The 25,405-nt window shown below is 48.7% G+C and overlaps 1 protein-coding gene across 4 annotated transcripts in view; it reads right to left on the bottom strand.

The window, feature by feature from the left end:
• The window catches only part of ARHGEF9 (Cdc42 guanine nucleotide exchange factor 9), a 207,484-nt gene that overhangs the window by 41,727 nt on the left and 140,352 nt on the right, over positions 1–25,405 (bottom strand). For all 4 annotated transcript variants that reach the window (XM_064518085.1, XM_064518088.1, XM_064518087.1 and 1 more), the window contains exons 6-8: positions 14,286–14,477; positions 6,934–7,113; positions 4,372–4,604 (exon numbers count right to left, since the gene is read on the bottom strand). In XM_064518085.1, coding sequence (XP_064374155.1) covers positions 4,372–4,604; positions 6,934–7,113; positions 14,286–14,477 — 605 coding nt within the window. The remainder of the gene's footprint in view (positions 1–4,371; positions 4,605–6,933; positions 7,114–14,285; positions 14,478–25,405) is intronic.

Genomic DNA, 25,405 nt, shown 5'->3' with positions numbered 1-25,405 from the left:
ACATCTCCACCCAAACAAACATAAACATTTATAGTCCCAAATTGACATGTTCCTGCTTTCCCTCTTTACTGTCTTTAGCCATAAGAAGATCAGACTAGAACTTCTGGGGTGTAAAGGTCTCCTTTCATAGCCTACTCTTGCACGGCCAAGCCACAGGCTTCTCTGGCCCCACTGTCTGTCCACATTTGCTGTTGTACGTAAAAGGGTGGCAACGTCCCAGAAGAATCAGCCACCGCAGTAAAACCTCACTCTCCCAGTTCGCTTTACCCGGCTTGAACACAGAGGTAACCGACAAAGCCACCGATGGAAACATTACAACTAATTGATCTCTCAGTCTTTAAGACGTAAGGCCAGAGTCCCTTCCAAGCCATAAGGTGATTCCCGTAGTATCACCAAGCATTCATCCTGTGGCATTCACTCTTACTGCAGACTTCAGGTGAGCAAATCAAAGTAATTCTCTTTTTTTTTCCCGGACGGGCCTGTGAGTGTAATAACACAGAGTGAAAATAGCCTCCTGCCAGAGCCAGCAAAGGTGATGATCAGTCTTTCCAAAAAGTGATGCTGAAATCAATGTTATTGATTTCCACCCTGTGCTTTCTTTTCCATTCCAAGGAACCTTAATGTTCATTTCAATCGGAAAGAGAGACAAGGCCAGCTGCCATAATGCCACCATAATTTACTATTAACTTAAGGGTTGATATTGACTGCTGACTAATGAGAAAAACTGAGATCTTGGGCAGCTGCTGGGGGAACGGCTTTACTGATTATTGCTAAGGATTGAGCTGGTGACAGTTAAAATAGGGGTGAATGCTGTGAACCAGAGTGAATCCCTGGATCCATTTCCTCAGGTGACACAGACAGGATTAATATTAAGAAACAATCACAACACAATATACAACAGAATATTATTTGCTATTTCGCCAACCTTTCTTGGATGAAATCTTGAAATCTGTTCTCAAATTTTAATCAATTCTTATGTCAAATTCAAGCTGAGGTTAAAAAAATCCTACAAATTCCAAAAAGTCAGGGCTAGTCTTTCAACAAAGTAAGGATAATAGAGGATAAGATATCTGGCTTATAAACAGTGATGCACAAGGAACAATTCCTTGCGCCTTCCTTCACATGAACATCTGTAGGATGTGGGTGTGCCTGGCTGGTGAAGGGAGAAACTGAGCTATGCCAGAGACACAACAGTCTGATCTTTGAAATATCCAGGAGATCTCACAGGAAAGTCTGAAAGTCACTATGGCCAGAAAGGATCTGTAAAGGTAGGGAGAGGTGTAGGGTTTAGAGAGAATCTCAGATAATCTCCTGGCAGCTACGCTCATGCCAGGAAGGGAGGCAAACTGGAGTGACACCCATTAGCAGAGTCTCCCCTACCTCACCTAGCACGTTCACACAGCTCTTGACTCTGACTCAGATCTGCTTCGGGAACGCTGGGGACACTAGTAAGCTGCACTTATGACCTTCCTATATTTAATTCATATTAAGCTGGTGTAAAACTTTAGGAGGCGAACAGATGTGGCTTTGTGAAAAATTCAAATGAACTAGTCTCAAAACAATGCGCAATTCAGCGGAGCCGGGCTTTGAAAACACCCCCATGCCTGCCTCCATGCAGAGTGGGCTGGTGCCAATCAAGCTGGGTTTTATCTTGGTAATGCTAATTCACTAATGTTCTGGTTGAAGAAAAACCCCCATGCACATTTTTCTTTCTCACAGTAATGAAGAGTCAAGACTGAATTTTATGGGCTCCTAGCCCACGTCTGTGGCTGAACTGGCAAAAACTTAGAAGAAAAATAATAGAAGCAAAGCATTGGGCCAGTGAATTAACAATAGGATAGCATTAACTATGAAATTAAGGTAAATAAATTGTTTGTCATTTATATTTGGGATGCAGTGACCTCTTTCTAGTGCTCAGTCAGGACGCAAGTCAGGACTCTTGCCAAGTATCACATGCTAACTTGGGACAGAGTGATCAGGTTTCTGGTTTCACCTCTATTGTCCTGAACTGGTACAGAGAAGATGCATAGCTATACAAAACCAGTATTAGTGAAGAGGAGGAGAAAAAGAATACAATGTCCCATCTCAGATGAAGCTAACACACTTGCTTTCATTGGGGCTCTTGGTCCTTTCTGAGTTGTGTCTTAACCTGTAAATAGTTCAACTGTTTTTTTTCAAAATGGTATTTTCTGCATAGTACGATACTAAGCAGAGTGCATAACAGACTCTTACTCCAGCCTGTGATGGGCCTGATTTCTTTGCATCCGTCCATTCCGTAATTTTATAGCTTCTGTTTCAGACTCTCAGTCAAACTGCGAGCGTTGCCACGCTGCCAGCGCAGGAGGACACCTCACAGCCTGATTAATGGGGCCACCTGAAGCTCTCCAGTTGGCTTCTCAGTATATATCATTCATAGCTGACATCAGTGGTATCCCAACCAGCAGGTACCTGTCTTTTTCCTATGTCTGATACTGCTTCAACACGACATTCCTCAAACATTATTCACTTTCCCAGTCCCAGGCTTTTGTCTTCTCAGCCCTGATCCAAAGCGAGTGATTATAGCAGCAGCAAACACTCATATTTCAAGTAGGTAATCAGGGAGCCCTGGGCTTTCTGCACAGCCCTGAGGCAGAACCATCTGAGGCTGCGTAAGTCCCACTCGCTGTGCCTCACTTTCCCTACTCGTGGCATTGAACTTGTCCGGCGAATGAGCCGGGTGATCTAGCGGATCGACAGCTTTCAGGCTCTTTGAACGTTTCAACCAGAGGAGCTGGACCACGGGGAGCTGTGGTGTAACCCACCGCACTTCTGCATTATAATGCCATTTAATGTGGGGCAATAAACTCTTCAGGGCATGCCCACACCCACTGAAGCACATCATGCATCCGGGGTGGAGATAAGGCACAGACCCTTTGCTGGCTCTCTGTGCAGGCATGAATTTCATTTCACTGTGTTAGAACTTCAGAGGGCTAACGTTTTATTAATACAAGGTGGGCAAATATCATCCTGGTTTCTCTTTTCAGAAAATGAAGAAACAAGAGAAATGAAGTGCCCAAAGCTCTGTCCTATCACTGACACAATCCAGGACAAAAGAGATCTCAATCTGAATCAGCTGTTGCTTAGCCACAGGAAAGGTCTCAGTCTCCTCAGTCTGATTACATAGCAACACACTGATTTTAAGACATCCCAAAGAAAAAGGAATGTACTGACAAAATAATTCACCCTTGGGGCAATCATGGTGTCCATACCCCCTTCGGTATTGTTACCAATAAGCTCAGAGGAGGTCACTTAAAAACAGACCTCTCCTCTCTGAGGCTGCTAATGTCCTCCTGTTGCAAAGTCACAAACCTAAATTCGCACCATAAGCACTGTGGGGACATCCCACGGGTTGCGTCTGGTAAGGAAAATCAGCCACAACGTTTTGGATCCTAGAGCTGGCTTCAAATACCCTTATGTTCCCACGAGTCCTCTCCAAATCTGATTTGGCCTTGCAGTGAAGGGAAAAACAGAAATTAGATGTGGAGCCAAACACATGTCCGAACTGGTGATTTATGGAGGGGCATTTGGCATTTGATTCGTGAATCAGCGAAACTAGTGAAGTAGCTCAAAGCTCATCAGTGCATCTCTGCTCGTGTCACTTCTCTGTGCATTTCCAGAGCAGGGTTTGGAAAAAAAAAATTACTCGCAGAAATTTCTCAAATATTTGTGGTCTTTTTTTTCTCTGAACCATTTTCCTTTGAGTGGTTTTGGTAAGATAAAGAAAACTGGCAGGGCAGGGGAAAACCCGCTCTTAGGTGGCCTGATTAGGGGAAGTGATTTCATAGGTCTTGGTTTTCCCTCCGTCGGGGAATCAGGTTGGTTGCCCTCACCACAAGCAAAAGAGATCCTGGAAGTTTTAGGAAATAATGAAATTGCCGGGTGCTCCTCAGAACCAAACCTAATGGCAAAATCAGCGATGGAGACGAGCTGAAAAGCAGAGCACGTTCTGAATTCTCCCCAAATCCGAGCGTATTCAGCTTTGAGTTACGGGTCCTGGCCCTCCACCTGCTAATGATGAGGGAGGGCCTCTTCAGGGTCAAGGAAGGAGCCTCTCTGACCACCGCATGCTAACTAATTTTTCTGGTGTAGCAGGTACACCCAAGAGTAATTAGTTCACATCCTGATTACAACAGAGATGACCCTGGCTCCATTAAGTACCCGTGCTTTGGAGAAGCTCTCTGTCTAGTCTGCCGAACCTCTGCCTTGCTTCGATTTATACAAGATGTCATGAAGAGAAGAGCTGGACAGAAAATGCCCGGCCGCTGGGTGTGTGCAGCGGCAACGTAAAGCAGCAGTGAGCAAAACCGCGTGAAAAAGAGAGCGCTGCAGTACCTGTGATCCTGCGCGGTGTACTTCAGTAACTCTGCGAGCTGCAAGGGGTATTTGCAGATCTTCTGCACCGGCGTCAGAAGGAAACCATCTATGGCAATATCAATCATCTGCTGCAACAGACGACACGCTTCAAAGAAATGCTGGTACCTGCCATCTTTCATCAGCTTGGAAAGCTCCATGCACGCGTCCAAGTGATTGTTACAGTACTCCGAGTAGATCCAGAACCCGTCTTGCTGTGAGAGGCAGGAGGGAGGGGAGGCACACAGAGAGGAGCGCACGTCAGACAAGCACTGCCAACGCTCAGCCATCCGGCCGGCTGACAATATGTTACGGGTAAAGAAAAAATGACACCCCAGCAGGAGGAGGGCGGGCTGGTCCTGGAGGAGCCCCTCTGCTTGGAGGAACTGCTGCACGGGTCCCGGGGGGCCGAGGGAGGCAGAGAGGGACCCTGTTGCCGAGGGGCTGCGTGGGTGGGGGTGTGTTAAAGCGATCCCCCGTGCAGCGTTGTGGGAGCTCTCCGTTTCAAACCGAGCGAGGGATTTTCTTTACGAAAGGTGAAGGTGGAACCCAGCTACAGCCCTGGTCTTCGGCAATACAAGAGGACAATCCTGTTGTCCCTAGGGCTCTTTTCCCCGAAAGAGCACGAGCCACCTGAGAAGCGGCAGGGAGCTGAGCCTCCCTCCTGCTCTGCAGGGCAGACTTGAACGGCCCTTCACTAACAGGGAACCCAAGGCACCAACCACTGTGTGGATTTGCCCGTGGCTATAAGGCCACAAAACACCAAAGCTGGAAAAAAAAACCCAAAGAGAAACACATTGGCACATGTGTGCCCAGCCATCCTTTGCGCTGGTCTAACAAGTGGTTTAGGCTTGATCTTGCTGCAATCTCCCTTTTCTGCCTCCACTGACCACGGATGGGGCCGTGGCAGCTGGTCACCCCCTAACTCAGGCTTGGTTCCTCTGGGCAGACTATGGAAAGGGAAGCCCCTTCCTTTAAATATACTTGAGCAGCAATTCGTGTTTCTCAGATAATGTACTTTTCTCGTGATAGGGGCGTGCGGTTTCTTCCTCCATGCCTGTGGCTGACGGTGGGCCACATGCTGAGCACCTCTCTCTTACTAAAGTCACTAAGCAACAAAATACTTTGCAGATCCAAATAACAGAATATATACCTCAGTTTCCCCAAATGCTTATACAGGGATAATTCATCAGGAATTTATTAGCCTGCTTTCAACCCCATGAGAATGACAACGTAAGTATCAGACAGTCCTTTGAATAACAGTAGCAATTCTTACTGTTGTCACTACAAATTAATTGACAGCACAGCCCCAGGACATGAAGTTTTAGCTACTAATTCTCACCAAGATTTCTTACATCTTTTTAGCGCAGAGGTGCAATACGCTGCTACTTTGGAGATCGCTGGCTCTGATCAAAAGGAGCAGCCACTGAATTGGCATTTGTTATTTATAAAAAATATCTACTAAGCAGCAAGTGAAGAGGTCAAGCTGTGTGAAGCTGCACCAAAGAAGCTGGATGGTGGACATCTGGTTCAGATGCCGTGGGCAGCGTCCACGAGCTACCCGCAGCCGCGGCTCCCCACTTCCAGACTGGGCAGCGTTGTAAGATGGTGTCATCCCCATCACATCGCTGCTTTGCCACGTGCTAGTTATAATTTCCGTTTAATTTGCGGAGCACGCAAGTTCAAGGGAGGCCAGTAACGCACAAGCCTCGGCGTGGGGGACAGCCTCCTCCAACACAGCCCGCAGCGAAAGGCATTTCAGTCCTCACTTTGCGGCACGATTTTTCCAGTCTGCTTAATTTCTGACCAAGGGAATTACTGTTCCTGTACATTGCTACCCCTTCCCTAGAGCACCTAGCCCTAAAGATACACAGAGTGATGCTAATGCCATAATGCAATTTCTCAAAAATAAAGTTGCTTTTCAATTAGAAGACCAGTGATGCTTAAGAGGAGCTGTGAACCTTTTCAGGGATGCCCCGCTGAAGTTTTGGGACTGTCTATCACAAATTTCCCCAGTAATAAGTGAATGTGGCCAGCTCAGCCTTGCCTGTAAGTAATGAGGTAATACGTTACAGGATCTGCATCCCGGGTCGGAGCACCTCTTACGTAAGCTCTGCTATAGCACTTCATTCGCCCTAAAGGAAAGCCTGACAAAGCTGGACTGTCATTTTCTTGACATTTCCTGACATACTGGCAACACCGGCCAGTTCATCAGCTCCTGTAATAGGGGGCTTGTGCAACGGCAAGACGGGGTGGGCAAAAGCCTCCAGGACTATATCGTCAGCGAAACTGTCCTGTTCGTTCTGCGTTTGGCGTGAGTAAGCTATCTGCTGCCCTGCTGCCACTCAGCGCGAGGCACCGACGGGCACCTTCCCACCCGGCACGGGCAGGAGCTGCAGCCACCGGGGTTTTCCACCCTTTGCAGACGCATCGCGTCGCCGGAGTGAACGTCCTGAGCATTTTGAGTAGTTCCTGCCTTCTGACATTTTCTGCTCCTCTTCCCCCCCCCCCAAAAAAACACCAAAAAAAGGCAAATGCACTTACATGTTCAAGAAAACATGGTCCAATTTCGCTGAGGTGGGGGTCCTCGTTGTTGTACTGTTTCTCCAAGTCCCGGACAAAACCCATCTGAAATCTGTAGATATCTTCAATGTTGCCAAAGATGACCTTTAGCTGTTCATCACTGAACATATCCCTCCTCTTCCGGCACTGCTTTAAATAACCCTGTAAGGAGTAAGGAAGAGCAATGCATAAAATAACCCAAACTCTGGCAATCCCGGGAGAGCAGCAAGAAAGAAAACACCTCTTGTTTTAGATTAAAAAAAAAATAATAGCTGGGCACTTTTACTAATGCAGCTCCTAGATTTTTCTTGAGGAGGTAGTAAGTAAACACAGAATCAGAAGATGGCTCTGAAGACAAAATCCACTTGTTACAGCATGACGGTCTCCTCCACCCCTGCCTGACTTGGCATGCAATGAGCAAATCGCGCCCCTCCTTCGGCAGACGATGCTTCACGTGCAGCTTTCGGCACTCACAGCCGCTGTTCCTACCGCAGCCCGCAGCACAGCTCTCGCTCCGGACCCGCCAGGGCCACTACCCGCGGGGCTGAGCAGCCTGCGTCGGTCGATGCTGCAGCCAGCGTGCGTAGGAAGGTAAAGAGCGCGCAGAGGACAGCGCTGGGTCCTCAGCAGCCTCAGCACGCTGCACGGCTCAGTTCTGCAAAGGGAAAGTCCCCCCAGCATCTCAGCCGCCGCAGCCTGAAAGCCCCCGTCCCTGCCCGCGGGCAAAACTTGGCCGAGCGCTCCAGAGAGATGCTGCACGCCTGTTCCCTCAGAAACGGCTGCCCCGCGGCACGCGGCATCCCGGGGAGCTTCTACAACCACCGCCGTCCCCACGCCCTCGGCAGCGGCACACGGCCTCGTAAAGCGGCCAGGGTCCGTCTGCCCGCCTGCCCGCCCCCATTTCTCTGTTCGGCCGCAGCGAGCAGGACCAGGAAGCTGCCAACCGCGCTGAGAAACGCTCTGCTAACGTCCAGCCGCGCGCCCTCGGTCTGGCGAGAGGGCGCACACGGTGTAACCGCCCGGGCGCAAAAACGCATCCCAAGCCTGCCGCTCGCCAGGCGAAGCGCACCAAAGCACGCCAGCTCCCCGGTCTGTTAGGCAACACGGCTGGTCCCGCCGTCACGCACCTTCCCCAGCGCGGGGACCCAGGCGGGAGGGCTGGCTGAGCGCGGCGCAGGAGGGCCGCGGGCGCTTGGGCCTCCCGGCCGCGGGGCCGGGCAGCGGCGGGGCGAGCTGCGGATTGATGCCATCTAGAGGAAAGCAGCGTCATTTTAACCTTTGTTTCCTGCTCTTCACTCCATCCCCCCAATTCCAAGCAGCGTAAAACGAGGGAGAAATTTTGTCCTGTTTTCTCAGCTATTGCCTTTCTTTGTTTTTCTTCCTTTCTTAAGCGGGACTAGATGAAAAAGCTTTGTGCCCTGCTCCGCACAAACATCAGGGTCTCTTACTGAGTCTATAGGCATGAAAGATAAATGGTGAAAGAGCGAGGAAGAATTCGGATGCAGAGAGTTTAAGGGAATTCTCCAAAATCACAAAATGAATCTGTGGTGGAGCTGGAAAAAATTCAGACCTCCTGAGCCCCAGCCCACTGCAGCAATATAAAGATCCTCCTTATTTATTCTTCACCCGCCTACAACACTGGTACTGTGGCCAAGCGCAGCTGGTCACCACACATGAACTTAGCCATGAACTCACCATCCCGGTTTCATCTGACTCATGAGGAATTCAACCCCACTTGCTTGGAGCACACGTGGCCTAGGGGACGGGGCGACACACCGAGGCTCGGGATTGCCGGGGCTGTGTTTCTGCCTCTGCCACTGACCCGTGTGACACTGCGCAAATCGCTTCACCCCTCTGTGCTTTGCCTGTCTCGACGATTTAGACTAGAAACTTTGCAGGGGCCAAATATCAAGTGCTATATGCTGTCCTAGTCCCGCTTGTGGCCTCTCGACTGAAATGGCAACAACATGGGGGTCATCACGAGACGACTTTGTCCTTTATTATGTATGGAGAGAAAAAAAAATAAGGGAAAAAGTGCCAACAGCTCCAGTTCAACGGCTATATTTGGGCACTATGGATGCTTAGTCACACAGATGAGCAGCCAGCTGGTGACACGCAGCTGCTGAGAGACAATGCAAACTATTGCAACGCTATAATAAACTGTCCTTCAGCCTCACCATGTGGTTCCTGGGAGGGAGAACTTCAAATAGACGAATGATAAATGCAACTTTGGCCAACCTGGCGAAAAGCCAACCTCTGAAATGTCCAGCTTAACTAATGGGTACCATATAATGAACCGGCTCGCTCCTTCAGCTGGGAAGCCTGGTTTATGGAACACCTTTCACATTTGCTAAATGTAGGTCTCCGCTTTCAGGGCTTCCTTGGTTGCTCCTTGCTGACTCATTTTCCTGGGTTTCCCTCTTGCATTTATCAAGGCCAGGAGGAACGAGGGCAGGCTGGTTCCCAGGTTGCAGGACAGTTGCTGGGCAAATAAAAATCCAAGCTAGCAAGGAATAATACAAAATGCTTTCTGAGCTGTTTTTCATGATTACCTGCTGATCTCAGGACAGCTAAAAAAGCCACGTGGACTTGCCTCCCAAGGTCAGGCTCTCGGCCCCTGGCTTTGGTGCCAGCAGCGCTGAACGACTGCTGCAAGCCGGCCTCCCTTCTCGCATACCCAGCTCTGTGAAATCAGTCAACGGCTGATTTACGTGAACATCTTTCAGCCCTGGGGTTGCTATTGGCTGCGACTACTGTCTTGAATATTCCCCATCCTCTCCACGCTGGCTCATCACTTTACCTAAGTCACGTGTTCCAGAGAAGTTGAAGCAGCACATTTCTGTACAGGCACCTATAAAACCACAGGGAAAAATAAATGCACGCACAGAGTTCCCAAGCCTTATCCTGTACCCAGCCTGTGCATTTGGACGGTTGATTTCCAGCACAAGTGAGCAAATGGGAGACTAAAGATTTATATATAAAACACAGCAAGCACCAGCTAGAAGGCTGCTGCGTAGTTTTTCCAGTAAATTTACTTCTGTTACATAAAACAATGTCATCTTCCTCCTGCTTGTTCCATCAGGTTTGCTCAGAGAAGGGATAGCTGACTGACGAGCAGATGTTGGAGAGTGTTTTGCTCAATGAATACCTAAAAATAGCTGCCAAACTGTCTCCCTTTAAAGTACTTTTCCATGTAGTCCCTAAGGCACAGACCAAAGTTGGAAAGTATTTGTAGGAGGTTAAGTGCTAAGTTCTCTCCACCCTGGAGCGGGTACAGGGAGAGTCAGGAGAGGTGTCCAGTCCATCCACCCTTTTCCTTGTCCTGCTGAGAGCAAGGTGAAGGAGGAGATGATATTCCAGCTTCTTTCCATTTCTGAGCCAGGGTGGAGGAAAGTTTGCCTTTCTGACCGTGCTTCAATTTGGCCAGCACTAGGCTATCGAAAGATACTGCTCTCTAGAGCAGTGGCCACAGCATCGGGGCGAGCATCACGTGCGAGCGTGATGTGCTCTGCAGATACTCACATATGAAGAATAAGCACAAGAGCAAAGTTCAGGCAGTGTGAATCAGAAAGGCAAACTACAGCCACGGCTGCTCACAGGCAGTCAGGGCTCTGAAGCGCTTATTCAAATATCTGCCAACAGCAGGTGCTGAACGTCAGGCACATAACCGTGCATCGGTTCCTCCCCGCTCCTATTCCCCATCGGCACTGCTGATTCTCGGGACGCAGACTGTGATTGCCATGGGGCCCCCCTGAAATACCTACAGTCCAGCAGCAACATAACCTGGTTCCTCAAAACGGCAGCCAGCTCCAAACCAGAAAGACTAGATGTACACAAGCAGGCTGCAATAGACAGCTACAAATTGCGCATTGGGGAAAATACGTATACATATTTTATATCTATCTAGCTAGCTATATATAGAAAGAGATATAAAAAAAGCAGTAGGTTTACACATTCTTCTAAACTACTGAGATGCTTGCTAGCAATGCAGCGATCTGTTCACGTGCCGCTGATTCCCTGTTAATCCAAAGAGCTTTCCACTGAGCCTCCCTCCGGCTGGGTACCCACTACGGAGAGGCTGGTCATGAAGGGCCAGCAGCTCCCTGTCCGCGGTCCTCTGAAGATGGACGGCATCTCTGCCAAGAACGTTTCATGCCACGTGGCTCGGAGGCAGCACAGAAAAGTGGTCGCTCTCTGTCTCTGGGAATGAGTCAAGCTAACGTCACCCGGACCACGTGACAACTTGTCCCGTCAGCTCTGCGCAGCAGACTCAGCTTGACATGTTAAGCTGCAACGAGGAAGTTTGTCACGCGACATTCGGAGGCAGCCTGGCACCAAAGCAACGCTTCGGTGGAATCCAGTCAAAACTACGAAAAAATAAATTCAAAATGAGATTAATTGAATTCACCCTTGTATTCTTAATCCATATTCTAGTCCGAACCCTCCTTGGCTCTCCAAGCCCAGCAGCCTCCTCCTTGGAGCCCTGCTGCGGCTTCTCCTCCTCCTGCCGCAGCTCCCACCCCCTCCTGTGCCCCTGCTCTTGCGAAGGTGCCTCCCGGTTTGAGCGTCGCCGCTGCTCTCCCCGTGTCACCCCGCATCAGGCACAGGCCCGTCAGCCTCCCGCTCCGGGCTGCGCACGGCGTGTCCTCCCGACGTCCCTGCCCTTTGCATCAAAGGCAGCTGCAGGTGTTCGGGGCATCTGCGGACCGCGACCGCAGCCCGCGGGCTCCTGGTGGCAGGGAGGACACCTGCACGCCGGGGGATGGCCATGCCCGTCTACGGGGTTTCACGGGACGGGAGCGAGCAGCGCTGCCTGCCATGAAAGCTGGCTAACGGTACCCATTATAAAAGCCCCGTTTTCCGTAGCTTATTGTTTTCCCACGGTCTGACTCTTAAGCCTGAAATTCCTACCGCTGGATATTTCCCTGAGGCTAAATTCTTTTTCCTTCTTCTTTTTTTTTTTTTTGTTTCTTTCTTTTCCCCTTGGGGCTATTTCAGAATAATGACCCAGCCACTCCTGATAACGCAGTCCAGGGAAAAGACAGAGTTTTGCCCCTACTATAAATCTTTACGAAACGGTTTCACCGGGCAGCAACCGGACCTTCACACTCTACGCGAGGACGCAGCAGCATCAGCCGCGGGGGCCGCGGCGCCTGCTGTGACGGGGGATACCCCCCCAAGCCAGCTGCATTGCAAAGCTCTCCGCCTGCACAGGTCATTTTTATTCCGGTGCTGGCTAGCTTTGAGCTCCTGACTTGGCAGGACTAGCGCGACGGGTGTTATGAATAATAACACGGCGTATAATAACGTATCAGCAGGCAGCGGGAATGCATCCGAAAGCAGAAAAGAGCAATCTGAGGGATCTTAATCACCTAGTGGGGGCTACAGTCTCGCGATAGCAACGACCCATCTTACGGTGCCTCACTGCCGGTAGGACTTGTTATTCATTACAGCACTGAGGATGTAACTACACGTTGCTAAACTCGATCCTAAATCAGGCTCAACCCTCACCACCCAGCCAGAATTCCTCTTTCATCCCCTGCAATTCATCATAATGCAGCGGTTTGCCCTGACGCCTTAAAATAAGCAGCAAAGGGAAGGGGGGATTTGCCACTGTCAGCAGCACTTCTGCCTCTCATCAGTACTTGCCTGGAGACTACGCGTTCTTCGGCACAGATAACAGCTCTGGACGAATCCAGCCATGAGTACCGAGAGGAGCCCAGGCCGGCCCACACCTCCAGCCACCCTCCTCTCACGCACAGATACAGGCCCGTCCAGCTATGCAGAAAGAGCCGGCCATGATGTAGCTGTCTCTGGGCCTTCTCAAAGCAGAACGGATTGCTCTGATTAAACTGAGCAAAATGAGATTTTCCCCAGCAATGGACAGCCCGTCATTTTGCAGATGAGAATGCCCAGCGCAGTCTTCTTCCTTCTTTTGTAGAAGAGGCAGCTGAATCATTCCCTGGTACTATACCTGGAGGGCAGATTTATCCCCTCAATACCGTTTTGTATCACACAAAGCAAGATAAGAGCCTTAGAGATCTCCTTCATGTACAGGGCACATCATTAAGTACTGAAAATCAGTGTCACTCCACAGAAGTCACTGAAACTATGTTTTTTTGCACCTGCTGAGAGTCTGACATGGAAAAGGCATGGTGACATGGCTGGCTAATGCAAATTCTTTTTTTTTTTTCCTTTTTTAAACAGTGCAAATGCAGGCAAAGAAACAGTACGTGGAGAAGTTCCAGCAGTTCTTCACTCCTTCAGTGCAAACACCTCTGACTGGAATAACACAGTGAAATTAAGCTCCTCTGTTCCCAAACTGAAATCCCAAGACTCTCCCATACTTGAAAAGCATCACAGATGCTTTTGGCATGGCTGCTTGTCAATAGAAAAGTGGAAAGCTGGAAGGGAGGAGGAAGAAACTTTCTGAGGAGGATTCATAAGGGACTCCACCACTTTGATTCTGCAAACACTGGGCACAGCATCGTTAAATCCCAGACCCTCAGAGGGAGGAGCTGAAAGCCGCGGGCTTGGGTTTCAGAGCTAACAAACTTCTGCCTCCGAGAGACAGGCGCACCCCCTGCACCCAGCACCCAGGCTGTCCCGTACTGCTCCAGGGCGCAGCCCGGCATTCCCCGTCCCGGGCACCCAGCACCGCACACCCCTGACGGTGCCTTTGCTCGTGCCACGGAGGCTGTGTTGCAGGACACTAAGGCGTTGCAGATACTATTCCGGACTGATGGTAACTGTAACACGACGAAGGAGGACCGGGTTGAGGACGCTAGGCATCAGGCTTCAACGCCCGGAGATCGTCTGCTTGCAGCTGCCCTTATACTACGTAAATCTGACATACTTCAGTTCCCACAGTGACAACATTTTGCTCTCCAAATCACTGTACGCAACGGCAAATAGGAGCCATCCCAAGCAAGAGGAAATTGGAAACACGACGGGAAAGACAGGGATGAAATGGTTAACCGATTTGTTTAATTACAACCTATTTCTCTCAATCACAAGTTCCAAAGTAGTTGGCAATGAGATTTAATTAAGAGGAACGCTTGAAAGATATCACCCTCATCATTTTTTCAGTCAAAGAGGTATGTAAAAAGATCCAAAAATTGTATTTTTCGTTAATACAAACTAAAGCTAATTAGCAGATCTAGTAGAGAATACTCAGAAGCATCAATGTTTATTGACAGATACTGCTCCTCTATTATACACGCTAATTATAAACACGCTGCATCTCCTTCTCCCATCACTCACGTACAGGCCTGTCCCCAGCTCTCAACGGCCCACCACACTGTGCGGTCCCGGCATCACAACCCACCCCCTACCTCGCAGATGTCCTTGAGGTGCTTGATATAGTGGCGCTCTGTGCTCATGATTTCGTTGATGACGTTGGCTCTCATCTGGTCTCGGTTCTGGAGGGTCCGGCCGAGACAGAGGCAGTCGGCGCTTGGATCCAAATGGCCATTCTGCACTTCGCTGGTTCCTTCCTCCACTCCGTCCTCTTGGTTCACCCATAGCTGTGAGGAGAAGAGGGAACAGAACATAATAGAAGAACAATAATAACAGAGGGTTATTTGGAAAAGCCTCAGGAGAGCACCGACTGAAGACCAGCTTGGTAGCTGACTAGAGGACACAGAGAGATCCCGCAACGCCTCCAGCCTTGCAGCCCAGCCTCTCCCCAGCGTGCCCCTGGGCTCACACGGCCATCGGAGCAGCTCTCAAGAGGTCAGCGATGCACCAGGGCACCCAGGGGAGCTTACAGTCCAAAAAGGCATAACTGGCCTCAAACAGTACCCCCCATTAGCAAAGAGATCATAAGTTATAACCGTTTTGGCCTCAAATAAAAAATCATCACATGAAGGCGTAACTGGACTGCTGGATGCTGTCAGATGCAGTGAACCAAGACGTGCTCATATGTACAAAGGACCAACCTAAAAAAAAATTGTGGTTATAAGCGTATACCGTTACTTTCCCTGGTTCTCACAGACCATCGCTTAGGGTCTGCTCTGACAGAAGAAATCTGATGAAGAAGGATCACTACATTTCCACTGAATTTTCTTTCCATCGCCAAATAAACAGCATATATGGAAGCTGTAACCTAAAAGATAACAGTAACTCCTCGTCTCATGGAAAAAGGCTGCTCCCTGCACACAGCATATGATCAAGCAGCCTCCTTTTGTTACCCTCTCCCCCAAATAAAATCTGCTGAAAAATAACTCTGTCAACTCAAAGTGGGCTTGGCGAAGTTTGCAAACAAACATTACCTAAAACACATGGAAATAACATGATCTTACAAAGGTCATCTAAGTTGATATGTAAATGAATCAAGTTTTCTTCTCAACAGTCAAAGCCCAAAATACTGGAGGACGTGAAACTTAAAAATACATCTACCTGTAAAACAGTGAAATTGTCCAAGCAAACAGGAGGCCATACAGAAAACAAATGGCAGAGCCAACCTAACCTTCTAATCTTGTCTTCAGTTCTAACAGTTTTCAATCATTTCCCATTATTCAGCGTAAATTCCATTTTCGATATCTTGAGTGTAAAAGGCCACGTTCCTTTACATTGGTAAAGCAAAGAAACCTAAACCTTCTTCGCTGAGCTCTCTTCCCTGCTTTTCTAACCAACGATTGCATTTTGCTCAACAACATCTCCTCTTTTTATAGCTCCCACATTTTGTCTTCCTACAGTGAGTTTTAGAGGTCAAGAAGCTGTGATTTTGGAAGAAAACCCATCTCTTCTCTAGCAGAATGTTAATGATGCAGTAAACTTAACAGCAACAACGACAAGTCCCGTTCAACATGAAGCAAACACTAAAGTCATTAGTTCTCCTGGTCACAGCTAGGTGACGGGGGGGAATCAGGGGAGGTGAGAAAAACCCAAGGTGGACACACGAGCCAAAGCACTTGGATGAACCAAGGAGCCAAATGGATGAGCCAAACACGCACTAGAAGTGAGTGTTCACGGAAATGCTGTGCAGCTCTGGGTGCCGGAGGAGGAGACTTTGGTGGCCAGAGCCAGTTGCAGCCCCGTGCCTAGGCGATGCAGCACGCTGGCGAGCAGCTCTGCCTGTTTTCCCCCAGGTCTCTCCTGCGGGATGGGGCATCTTCCACCCTCGCAGAGCTCTCCGGCACGGCATCTGCTGCAGAGATGGTGCAGGTCACGTCCCCTCCGCTTGCCTGCCAATGCTGCCCAGTTTGGGGCTGCACGCAGCTCTTCGAAGGGTCCTTGGAGGACTTCCCTCGTCGGTAAGCACCTGTGGCCGGGCTGACCCCCAGGGCCCTGCGAGGGACGGCGCTGAGCTAGCAACCCCGTTCCACCCCAAAATGAGGGGCTCAAGGACGCAAGCCCTCTCCAGCAAGCCCCCACCGTCCGCTTTGGAAGAGGTTTCAATTATCCCTAGATGGAGCAAGGCTTCATGCCCGCGAGCCGTGTTTTGTGCTGAAAAATAAACTTCCAAGCACCGCTTCTGAGTAAGCGCCGTGACGGGGTAGACTGCCAAAGCGCTCTTGGGGGGCGATTTACTTCCATCAGTGCCACTGATTTTAGCGGGGGCTGTAAAACCTAGGGGCCATGCTCGGAACAGAAAATGGGTAGAGCTGTGACAGACACAACCGCGCTGGCAGGCCTTTGAGGGATAGAGCCTGGTGACAGCTTTATTGCTATTCCAGGCCAAATACACGTTGAAAATCAAGCAGCACCAAGGTAGACATTAAGCCCTCAAATCCTGTTTGTGCAAGTTAAAAATATCTTCCCAACCCACCTTTCTGCTGCTAGGAAAAGGTATTTTGCAGCTCTCCCAAACTCAACTGGAACAGCTCGTTACCAAGTGCCAGGATAGTCCGGCCAATTTTGCAGCGGAGGATATTAAAAAAAAAATCTCTGTTTTCATTAAAAAAGAAAAAGCAGGGAAGATTTAATCTTCACAAGAGTGGAAGGGAAAAACCTGGAAAGCATGAGTCCTAATGGCTTTGAAACTGTAAGGCAAATACTGAGACTGCAACTTTCCTGATTTCTGAAAACCTCACAACTCGGCGCGCCTGGCAGGTGCCATACGAACTCTCACAGCTTCCAGAGCTGGGAGTCTCAGGGGTCCTGCTTTTCTTTTTCTTAATGAAATGTTTGCTCTTTCCTGTCAGGATTCACACTTCCAAATGGAAAAACTTGCAGTTCTAGGCCAGATGACTTCTGGTTTAGATTAAAAACACATGCAAAGACGTCATCTTTAGGGGAAGAAGCCAAACGTTTCTTGCATCCAGCACTCTCCAGCCTCAACTGCTGGAAAGAGCAATCCCACTGCAGCGTTCAGCACTCCTGCTTTTTGTCTTAACCTCGAAACTTTGCTAATATCTTTTTTTTTGGCAGGGGATTCACTGATTTTCTCTTGCATTATTTTATTGTTATTCTTTCAGGTGGTGCTGGGTGTCTGACAGTCTTTATTCCCAAGAGTTTCAGGCAAAATTTGCAGTCTCTCAGAGATTAGGGCTTTCACGGAGAGAGTTCACATTCTGCATGTTTATCCAAACCAGCCAAAATCTTCAAGCCATCCCCCTGCTTTCACTCAGGAATGTGAATCCATCTCGTTGCCCAGTGCTCAGTAGCTCTGATAAGGGTCATTCTTGCAGGGCATCATTTTGAAATTTGGATCACAACTCAGAGAAGATGAGTTTACCTTCCCAGCTCTGCTGCTGGCTTCAGGCCAATCACTTGAACTATAAAATGGGGATAATCTCCCTTACCCAGTTACATTTTTCATGAATATTTTTGAGGTTCTCAGACTGTATGTTGAAGAGCAGCATGAAAAAGGCTATGCAAAATCCTAATGTGGACTTAACACATCACTGTGGGCTTGCCCCATTCTCGTGGTCAACCATGGGCAATCCTTTGGCTAAGTGGACCTTTGGTCTGACACAGTACGGCTGTTCTTACAACTTCAGCTTTTGGATTCGTACAGCTCTCAGATCCTCTTGTGCTCTTGCAAAGAAGAGGCTGTGCTGCATTTGGGCTAGGAAAAGTTACACTCCTTACAGCAGTAATTGTGTCCTCTGACCCAACGCCACCACCGCAAGCCAGATCCTCTAGGCTTCACCGACCTGCTCGCTCAGACCTCAGTGATGGTACGCTGGAGGCCACAGTGAGGTGGAAAGGGCAAACTGGGGGTGACACTACTTTTCCCCGGTACCTTATTAAATGTCATATTCAGTTGATCTAGACAATACTCCAAAGGTCGCTATTTTTGCCCAGTCCACAGTCCCTATTCGCTAGGATTTAGACACATGCAACTCTCCTGAAAACAGCCTCCTGCCTGAAATGCTTGACCTCCTATTGCTGCAAATAAGAGCTGAGATAGCACTAATGGAAAAACACCTCTCCTTTTGCCCAGTGACTTTCCACTGTGCACTGGACTCAAGTGCACTGAGTTGCCTCCTGCCCAGTGCAACAAAGTCCGTTTGGTAAAAAGCAGCTTCAAAACTCTACTTTCTTTCCTGTTTCACCTTGTATCCCCAGTCTTCCCTGCTCAAGACAGGTAGCTGCCAGCCCTGCTAAGTGCTTGCGATGCCTTCCCCAGAAAGGCGATGGGGATTCAGTTCCCTGACAGCTTGTCAGCTCCACTGCTCACTCTGATTTCAAGGAGTCTCTCTAGGCTCCTGTCCATCTTCCCAAGGAATTAGGCGCTGTGGCTTGGAGCAGACCTGCATCCAACGCCTTGTCTTTTTTCCTTTTTTTTTTGCAAAAAAAATAATAACAGCTGTTCAGCAATCATCAACAACCCTACAATAATAAATCAGCCTTCAGTGCCTTTTTCAACACCTCTGCAACGCAAAAAAGCATAAGCGCTGAGACAATACAGCACTGTGTATGGCTCCCCCCACGCTTCTACAGGGCCAGCGTGCTAAAAAATGGAGCCTGCCCTGATAAATTGCCCTTAGAAAACCACTTCAAACTCTTCATATTACAATTTTGTTAAAAGAAGCCAACAAAAACTACAGAAAAATTTCAGGTTGCATAACGCCAGTGCTAAGTGATACTTCACACTGAAAGGCCACCCGACACGTGGAGAATAGCCTTATCACGAGTCTCGCAGCCCTGTTTCAAAACTCAGCCCTAATTAGGAAGTCATGACCGGTTCCTGCATAACATAGTAATTTGCAGAGGCAGAAAACAGCAAAATAGTCAAATAAGAAGCCCCTTTTTGCCTAAGGACCCAGTTCTAGGAGCCAGGGAGAGCTGATCATTTCACTGTGCTAGTTAATACTCTATGTGATTTATATAAAATCTGTATAAATGTGATTTATCAATTTGCAGCTATACCCAAATGGTGCATAAAATCACCACATGGCACCACTCCAACATTAGCTGACCTGTAATTATTATAAATTTAGACTGCTGAATGTATACACTGTATACAGAGGACATTTTACTTGAATAAGCATTGAGGGCTGCTGGTCTCATAATAATCAGAACGCATGATAAAACAAACATTTTACCAGCCATCTGCTTTATTAATCTCCTTCCACCGGAGATTTGCAAGGACAAAACCAGCAGACAATGTGCCACCCTCTGATGCTGGCTCACGGTTAAGTAACGTGACGGATTAAAGATACAGCTCCTTCCAGAGGGAGGTTGCGTTCCACCGAATCTGCCCTCACGAGCGACTTCATCATAAACACCAGCGCGAGCAGCCCAACTTTTACCAAAAACCTTGTACTGAACAGCTAGGATTAGCGTCATTAGCCATCCAGCAACTGCAGGGCACTGTATGACACTCCAATAACCCCGCAGGAACAAGCTGCAGCACAGAGCCTCGTGACTAATTTGTACGCCTTGCCGCCCTCTCCCAGCTCACGGGAGCTGCTCTGGGAACCGCAGGCTTGGCCCTCTCTCCCTCCTCCCATAAGCTGGTGGTTTGCCAGCGCTGTGGCTGCTCTTCAGCTGCGCGCAGTGCGCGACACACCTACGCTGTTGGACTCTACGGTATTAGCACTAGCACTCGCTTCTCTGCCATAAAGGAGCGTGTAGAAACACAGCCTCTTCTAGAATGAGGGACAGGACATTTGGCCCTAGAAAGAAAGGCAGTGAAGCAAGTTCCTTCCCTCTGTGGTCCTACCACCATCTTCTCCTGCAGCCCCAATTTGTCCCTCTGGCTCTACGCTTGCTGTCCTTCACCTCGCTCCACTTCCCAGGCTCCCTGGAACCTTTTCCTTCCCTCCCTCCTGCAACTACCCAGCCTCCCCAAACCCCCTCCCAGCTCTTTCCCTAAACCTCTCCATTCCCAGCATCACAAGTTCCCGTTCGCCAAGTTCAGAAACACCCCTCACTCGTTTCCGAAAAAGGAGAAGCCAGGGGACTTTGCAGAGACCGCGTCAGACTCTGTGTCCTTGAATGGTGAACAAAACCGGCTCCAGAAAGGTTGTCCCGGGCTTCCTCCGCGTGTCCCGCAGGCGAAAGGCACTGGCTCCCGAGGGCTGCAGCAGACCAGATCTACGGCTGGCGATGCGGCCGTGCCTGCCCGATGGGTGCTCCAACACTGCAAACGCGTGCTGCGCTTTCTTTCTAGGATACTGTGAGTGAGGGCTTAGACTCCTAAAACTCAAGAGCCCCCGGTCCGTGATGTTACACGTGACACGCAACAGGTAGCAGCCGAAGCTCAGCTGCTCAAGCAGCTCGTCGCAGAAATCCTGCCAGGCTGAGGAAGCTCCCGCTTTTTTCACTAGAGACTGGATCTTTCTTCACAGCCAGCACGCTTGCTTGGCAGAGGATAAGGAGGGACTGCAAAAACTCGCACCGATTTGGCCTCATTCAAAGAACGGCCTCAAAACAATCTGGTTTTGCACCTGCAAAGCAGCTGGTACGAGGAAGGGCCCAACAGCCGGCATTTGAACCTTTGGGGATCCGACAGATGCTGAGCGGCCTGAGTGGCTTCGGTTGCCACATTAATGGCATCTGCAACTAGCACAGGCTGCGTTTGGATGCTGAAACGCTGCTTGACTTCAAAAAAAACCCCACAATTAGTCTGCAGCGCATCCTGTGGCCGTGGCACTCCGCTCGCTCTGCACGCGACACCTCTACTGGAAGCTATTTTTACGCTGGATTTGCCACGGGAGGATAAAATCTGCTTTACGAGGCACTGACTCTGCAGCAGACACTGCAGCGCATATCATTTTATTTGTCCAACAGGTGAATCCCGCTTCGGCGCCGTCCCCGTTTCCCTGGGAAATCTCACCTAGATGCTGCTGCGATTGGTGCTAAGCAAACACAAATCCAGCGACAGCAGCCGACTGAGAAGCAAAAAATCGGTCTAAAATTACAACGCTCAGGGAAACCTAAGGAATGATGAGAAAGAAGAAGGAGCATCGCTGCACTCCCCTGCATTTTCTCCTTTTGTAAGAGTGTACTGACCACAAGGAATTTACACACAATTTTTGCTGAAGGCTTTGGGGGGGACATTATCCTCCAATTCACCCCAACACCTCGGCAGCCACTGGGCACTTCGGGAAGTTGCAGTAGAGCTTCCTCCACCCCAAATTTGCTCCTTAGCTTAGCTTGGTAAATACAAGAAAGAGTCACCACTGTCAAGGTGCTAGAAGATACATTCTGGAAACTCTGTCTGCCTATTGGCATCCAAAGAGATTAAGGACAGCTGTGTAACAAAATAAATTCCCCTTCTCCGCCCAAGATGGGTGCATTTTGCTGTGTCTGTCTCTAGGGTAAGATTTCACAGTAATAAAAATCTGTAAATTTTCATTTTCGGACTTTTCTTTTCCCCAGAGCCCAAACATGACCCTATCTAGTTTTCTGGTTTTGGAGCGTTTGAATGTCACCTGAGCCATTTTGGAGCTGTGATGCTGGGCTCTGCAGTCAGGGACTTTGTTCTGAGACCACCTTTATTTTCTGACAGATTTGCAGTACTGGAGCATTATTGCCTACAGAATATATGGAACATATGGAATTCCTCCCTGCAAATACTAATCCTAATTTTTTGAGCTCGCATGTGAACATGAGCATGCTGGTATGCAAAAACTCATTTGCACAGCATCATGTAAAGACAGCCCAGGGCTACGCCGTTCATGAAGAGCTCCTCCATGAAAAGAAGAGCATCAAGCAACTCCCTCACTACCAGCACATGAAATCCTTTGCAAAATCCCTGCTGTTTTTGTGACTGTGACTCCCACCCTCTCAGATCCCTCCAGCTGATGGGTCATTCAACAACACCGTGCAGCTAATTCCAAGGTTGACTTTAGTGTCCTGTAAGAGCGCTTCTAAATGGTTGCCTGGCATGTTCACTTGATAACAGACACTTAAATACAAGGTAGATATCTTAATCTGTCTGAAATCCAGTTCATTATCCAGCCTTCAGTCTGGTTCTGGAGTTCGCATCCGCCTCTCTAATGATTTCAGGGTTTTCATAACTTGTTTTCTCTCTGAGCGCAGCAGCTTCCTACAGGAAATCATTCATCATTGTTTACTAAGCTCCAAATTTTACTTCTGTTTTGCTTTTTCTCTTCCCAAAAAAGCATCGCTATGTCATCCAGTTTCTCCTTGAAAGCTCTTGTGCTCCCCAAACTTTATGACTTTCAACTCTCCCACTTTCTTCTAGCCCAGTCTCCAGCTACAAAGCAGATAACGGCGGCCTTAGGCACACGGAGCCAATTCCCGGCCAGGCAGTCAAGCTGAGTGCGGTATTCGCATGCACGAACCCCTCTGAGCTGGGCATGTAAGAGAGGCCGAGGGAATCAGCAGGTCACTGTTTCCCTCTGCACTTGCAGATGCGAATTGCTCCTGCGAGGAGATTTTGCGAGTGCCAAATTCTTTGCCAAAGATTTTCATGTGATCTGGCTGCGGGGCAAGAAGCGTCAGACATCTCACCGCGAACTAGGTTTTCCAGGCCAGTTCTGTACTCAGAAGCGATCCAAATGACTTTCAGAGGAAAGTAACTGCAGCGATCTTGTCCTGCAACCCTGTTGGTACCTGTGAGAGACCTGCAGCTTTAAAATGTCCTGAAATTATTCCTGCTTGGTTTTAGCGATCTCAGCTCTGCCCTGCTCTTTTCCTATGTGAACCAGTGCTCGTTTCACTGTTTAGATCCTCTACTAGGCAACTTGTCCTGTTTTCCAGTGCTCGTTTCACTGTTTAGATCCTCTACTAGGCAACTTGTTGTCCTGTTTTCCAGTGCTCGTTTCACTGTTTAGATCCTCTACTAGGCAACTTGTTGTCCTGTTTTCCTTCCTGCATAAGTAAAATATAAATATACAGGGAAACAAATATTTTTCTTATGAAAGCAGAACTTGAGCCACCCAGGCTAACTCGGGCAGTTTTCTGGTATCATCTTAAAAAAGCAGGGCTCAAAGTACAACCACAGAGAAAAAAACCCCAGCCTCCTCATTATGAAAGTGATCAGTTCAATAAACAGCGAGAAATACGAGAATAAGATGGAGGGGAATGAAAAGCAAAAAGGCTGCAGGTTAAGTGGTTCTTGGTGGGACCCTGAAGGAGCACAGTGTGGCTGCAGCAGTCCTGCAAGCCCGAGAGGGGCTGCAGGCATCTTCTCTAAAGGCCCCAAAGGCTTTGCAGGCATCTGGTGAGAATCACTGTCTTTCTTGGTAAGTAAAGTGGGAGGGGGGGGAAAGGGAATATGCAAGAATAGAAATGAAGAGGCAAGCAAGCGACCTCAGCCAGCAGAGGAGAGGAGAACATGACAGCCCAAATGGCAGCTGGTTTCACAGCGCAGGGCAACCAGGGAGTGGGCTGGCTTGTGGCAGCACGCTGCTAGGAATACTGCGCGGGGAAGGCAGCTCCGCTTTGCAAAGCCGCGCGGTGAATAGCCCCCTCCAGCCTCCCTTGCACAGCTGCGGACAAACTGTGCTAGAACTTCACTTGCCTGTTTGTTTTTTTTCTTTTCTTTTTTTCTTTTCTTTTTTTTTTTTGCAATGCCTGGTACTTATTTTTAAATACTAATTACCATCTGTGGCAGCAAAAACATGCAGTCTCCTTTTTCGGAGCCCACCATTCAGTCCCAGGGCACGTCTCTGGTCTCGGACCTAGCTGAACAAGCGTCTCGCAGAAGGAGTAAGTGATCTGTCTTATTGCAGACTTAATGGGAGGATTGATTTTGTTGGAGTAAAGTCAAGCCGTCGGGTTGTCACGTTAGACAAAACAGGCAAGAAACCTGCCTGGAAAGGCCATCGTGATACTATATACCAAGGTGCCCTCCAGGATGTTTTTCTCTGGGTATCATGGTTTTAGATTCATTGATTCATCCCCTTTGTTTTTACTGACTTCTAAAATCACCCTCCTGAGCCTTAGGGAGAGCTGGAAAGTTCAGCCAAGCCAAATGATCCATGGCTTTGGGCCCCAGAGTAAGTGGGCTTGCTTGTTGAGTTGTGTTTTTCAGAAGATAGGATAGTGCAAAACAAGACTGTTACTAAATCTACCACGAACAGTACCTTTACAATATTACAAAAAAAATGGATATTAAATATTTTCCCCTAAATCACAAACAAAACAGCACTGGTAAATGCATTGAAAAGTTAAACTGGCCCAGACCATTTCAGTGTGTAAACCAAGTAAAAAATAACCAGATAGATTTTTATAATTCAGCCTTTCCAGCTTGCAACACGGAGGAGATGTGCTAGCAATGCAGGTGAGAATATTTTCCCCAATAAGATTATCATCTTCATCATGCCTTGTACAAATCAATTTTCCAAACTCTGACTCGCTCCACTGGGAGCTGGGTCAAACTCACAGTGTCCTAGTCAACAAAATACGGAACACTATTTATTACTGTGGGTTTTGGGCTGGGCTTTCTCATGCAGGGAGCCCAGGCTCCAGTTCCAGTCCCTGATCTCTTGCTCGTGGAGCTGGCCGGACCTTGGAGAGACACAAGAGCTGCCTAACCAAGCCCCACGGAGGGAAGATACTTGTCCATCAGGGAGCAGAGGGAGGCAGAAGCCTGGCAAGATCCGGCTTCCCTAAGCAGTGGTCATTATACACCACCAGGAAACACCAGGCCATACATCTTAACCCACTCTTTCTAATCCAGAGGGCTATCTCCCAAATAATGTGGTATAAATCCATCAAAAGCAAAGAGGGATCTTGAGGATGAAGGAATGCCCCAAAGAGTAAGGATTCGGGGGAGAAGAGGGCAGGCAGAGAGCCAAGGCAAATACAGAACTGCTTTAGGATGCTGCATGGTCTTCACTGTGCGCTTCAGAGAAAACAGTCTTCTCCACCACCACTACTGAGCTTGTCAAATTGCCTGGGAGGTTCAAAGGAAAGTCATCTTTCAGACAATCTTACAAGGCAAAAGAAATCTTCATTTTTGAACCATATCCCCTAAGCTTCAAAAGGAATTAAATTTCTGATCCCGCCTATCGCACCCTCCGCAGAAGGGAGAGGAAAAGGAAGCGGACAAGGTCAATGCTGACGTCTTGACTCCCCGAGGAAG

The sequence above is a fragment of the Dromaius novaehollandiae genome, chromosome 11 (assembly GCF_036370855.1).
Source record: "Dromaius novaehollandiae isolate bDroNov1 chromosome 11, bDroNov1.hap1, whole genome shotgun sequence".
Taxonomy (NCBI): domain Eukaryota; kingdom Metazoa; phylum Chordata; class Aves; order Casuariiformes; family Dromaiidae; genus Dromaius; species Dromaius novaehollandiae.
This window is presented reverse-complemented; position numbering and strand designations above follow the sequence as displayed.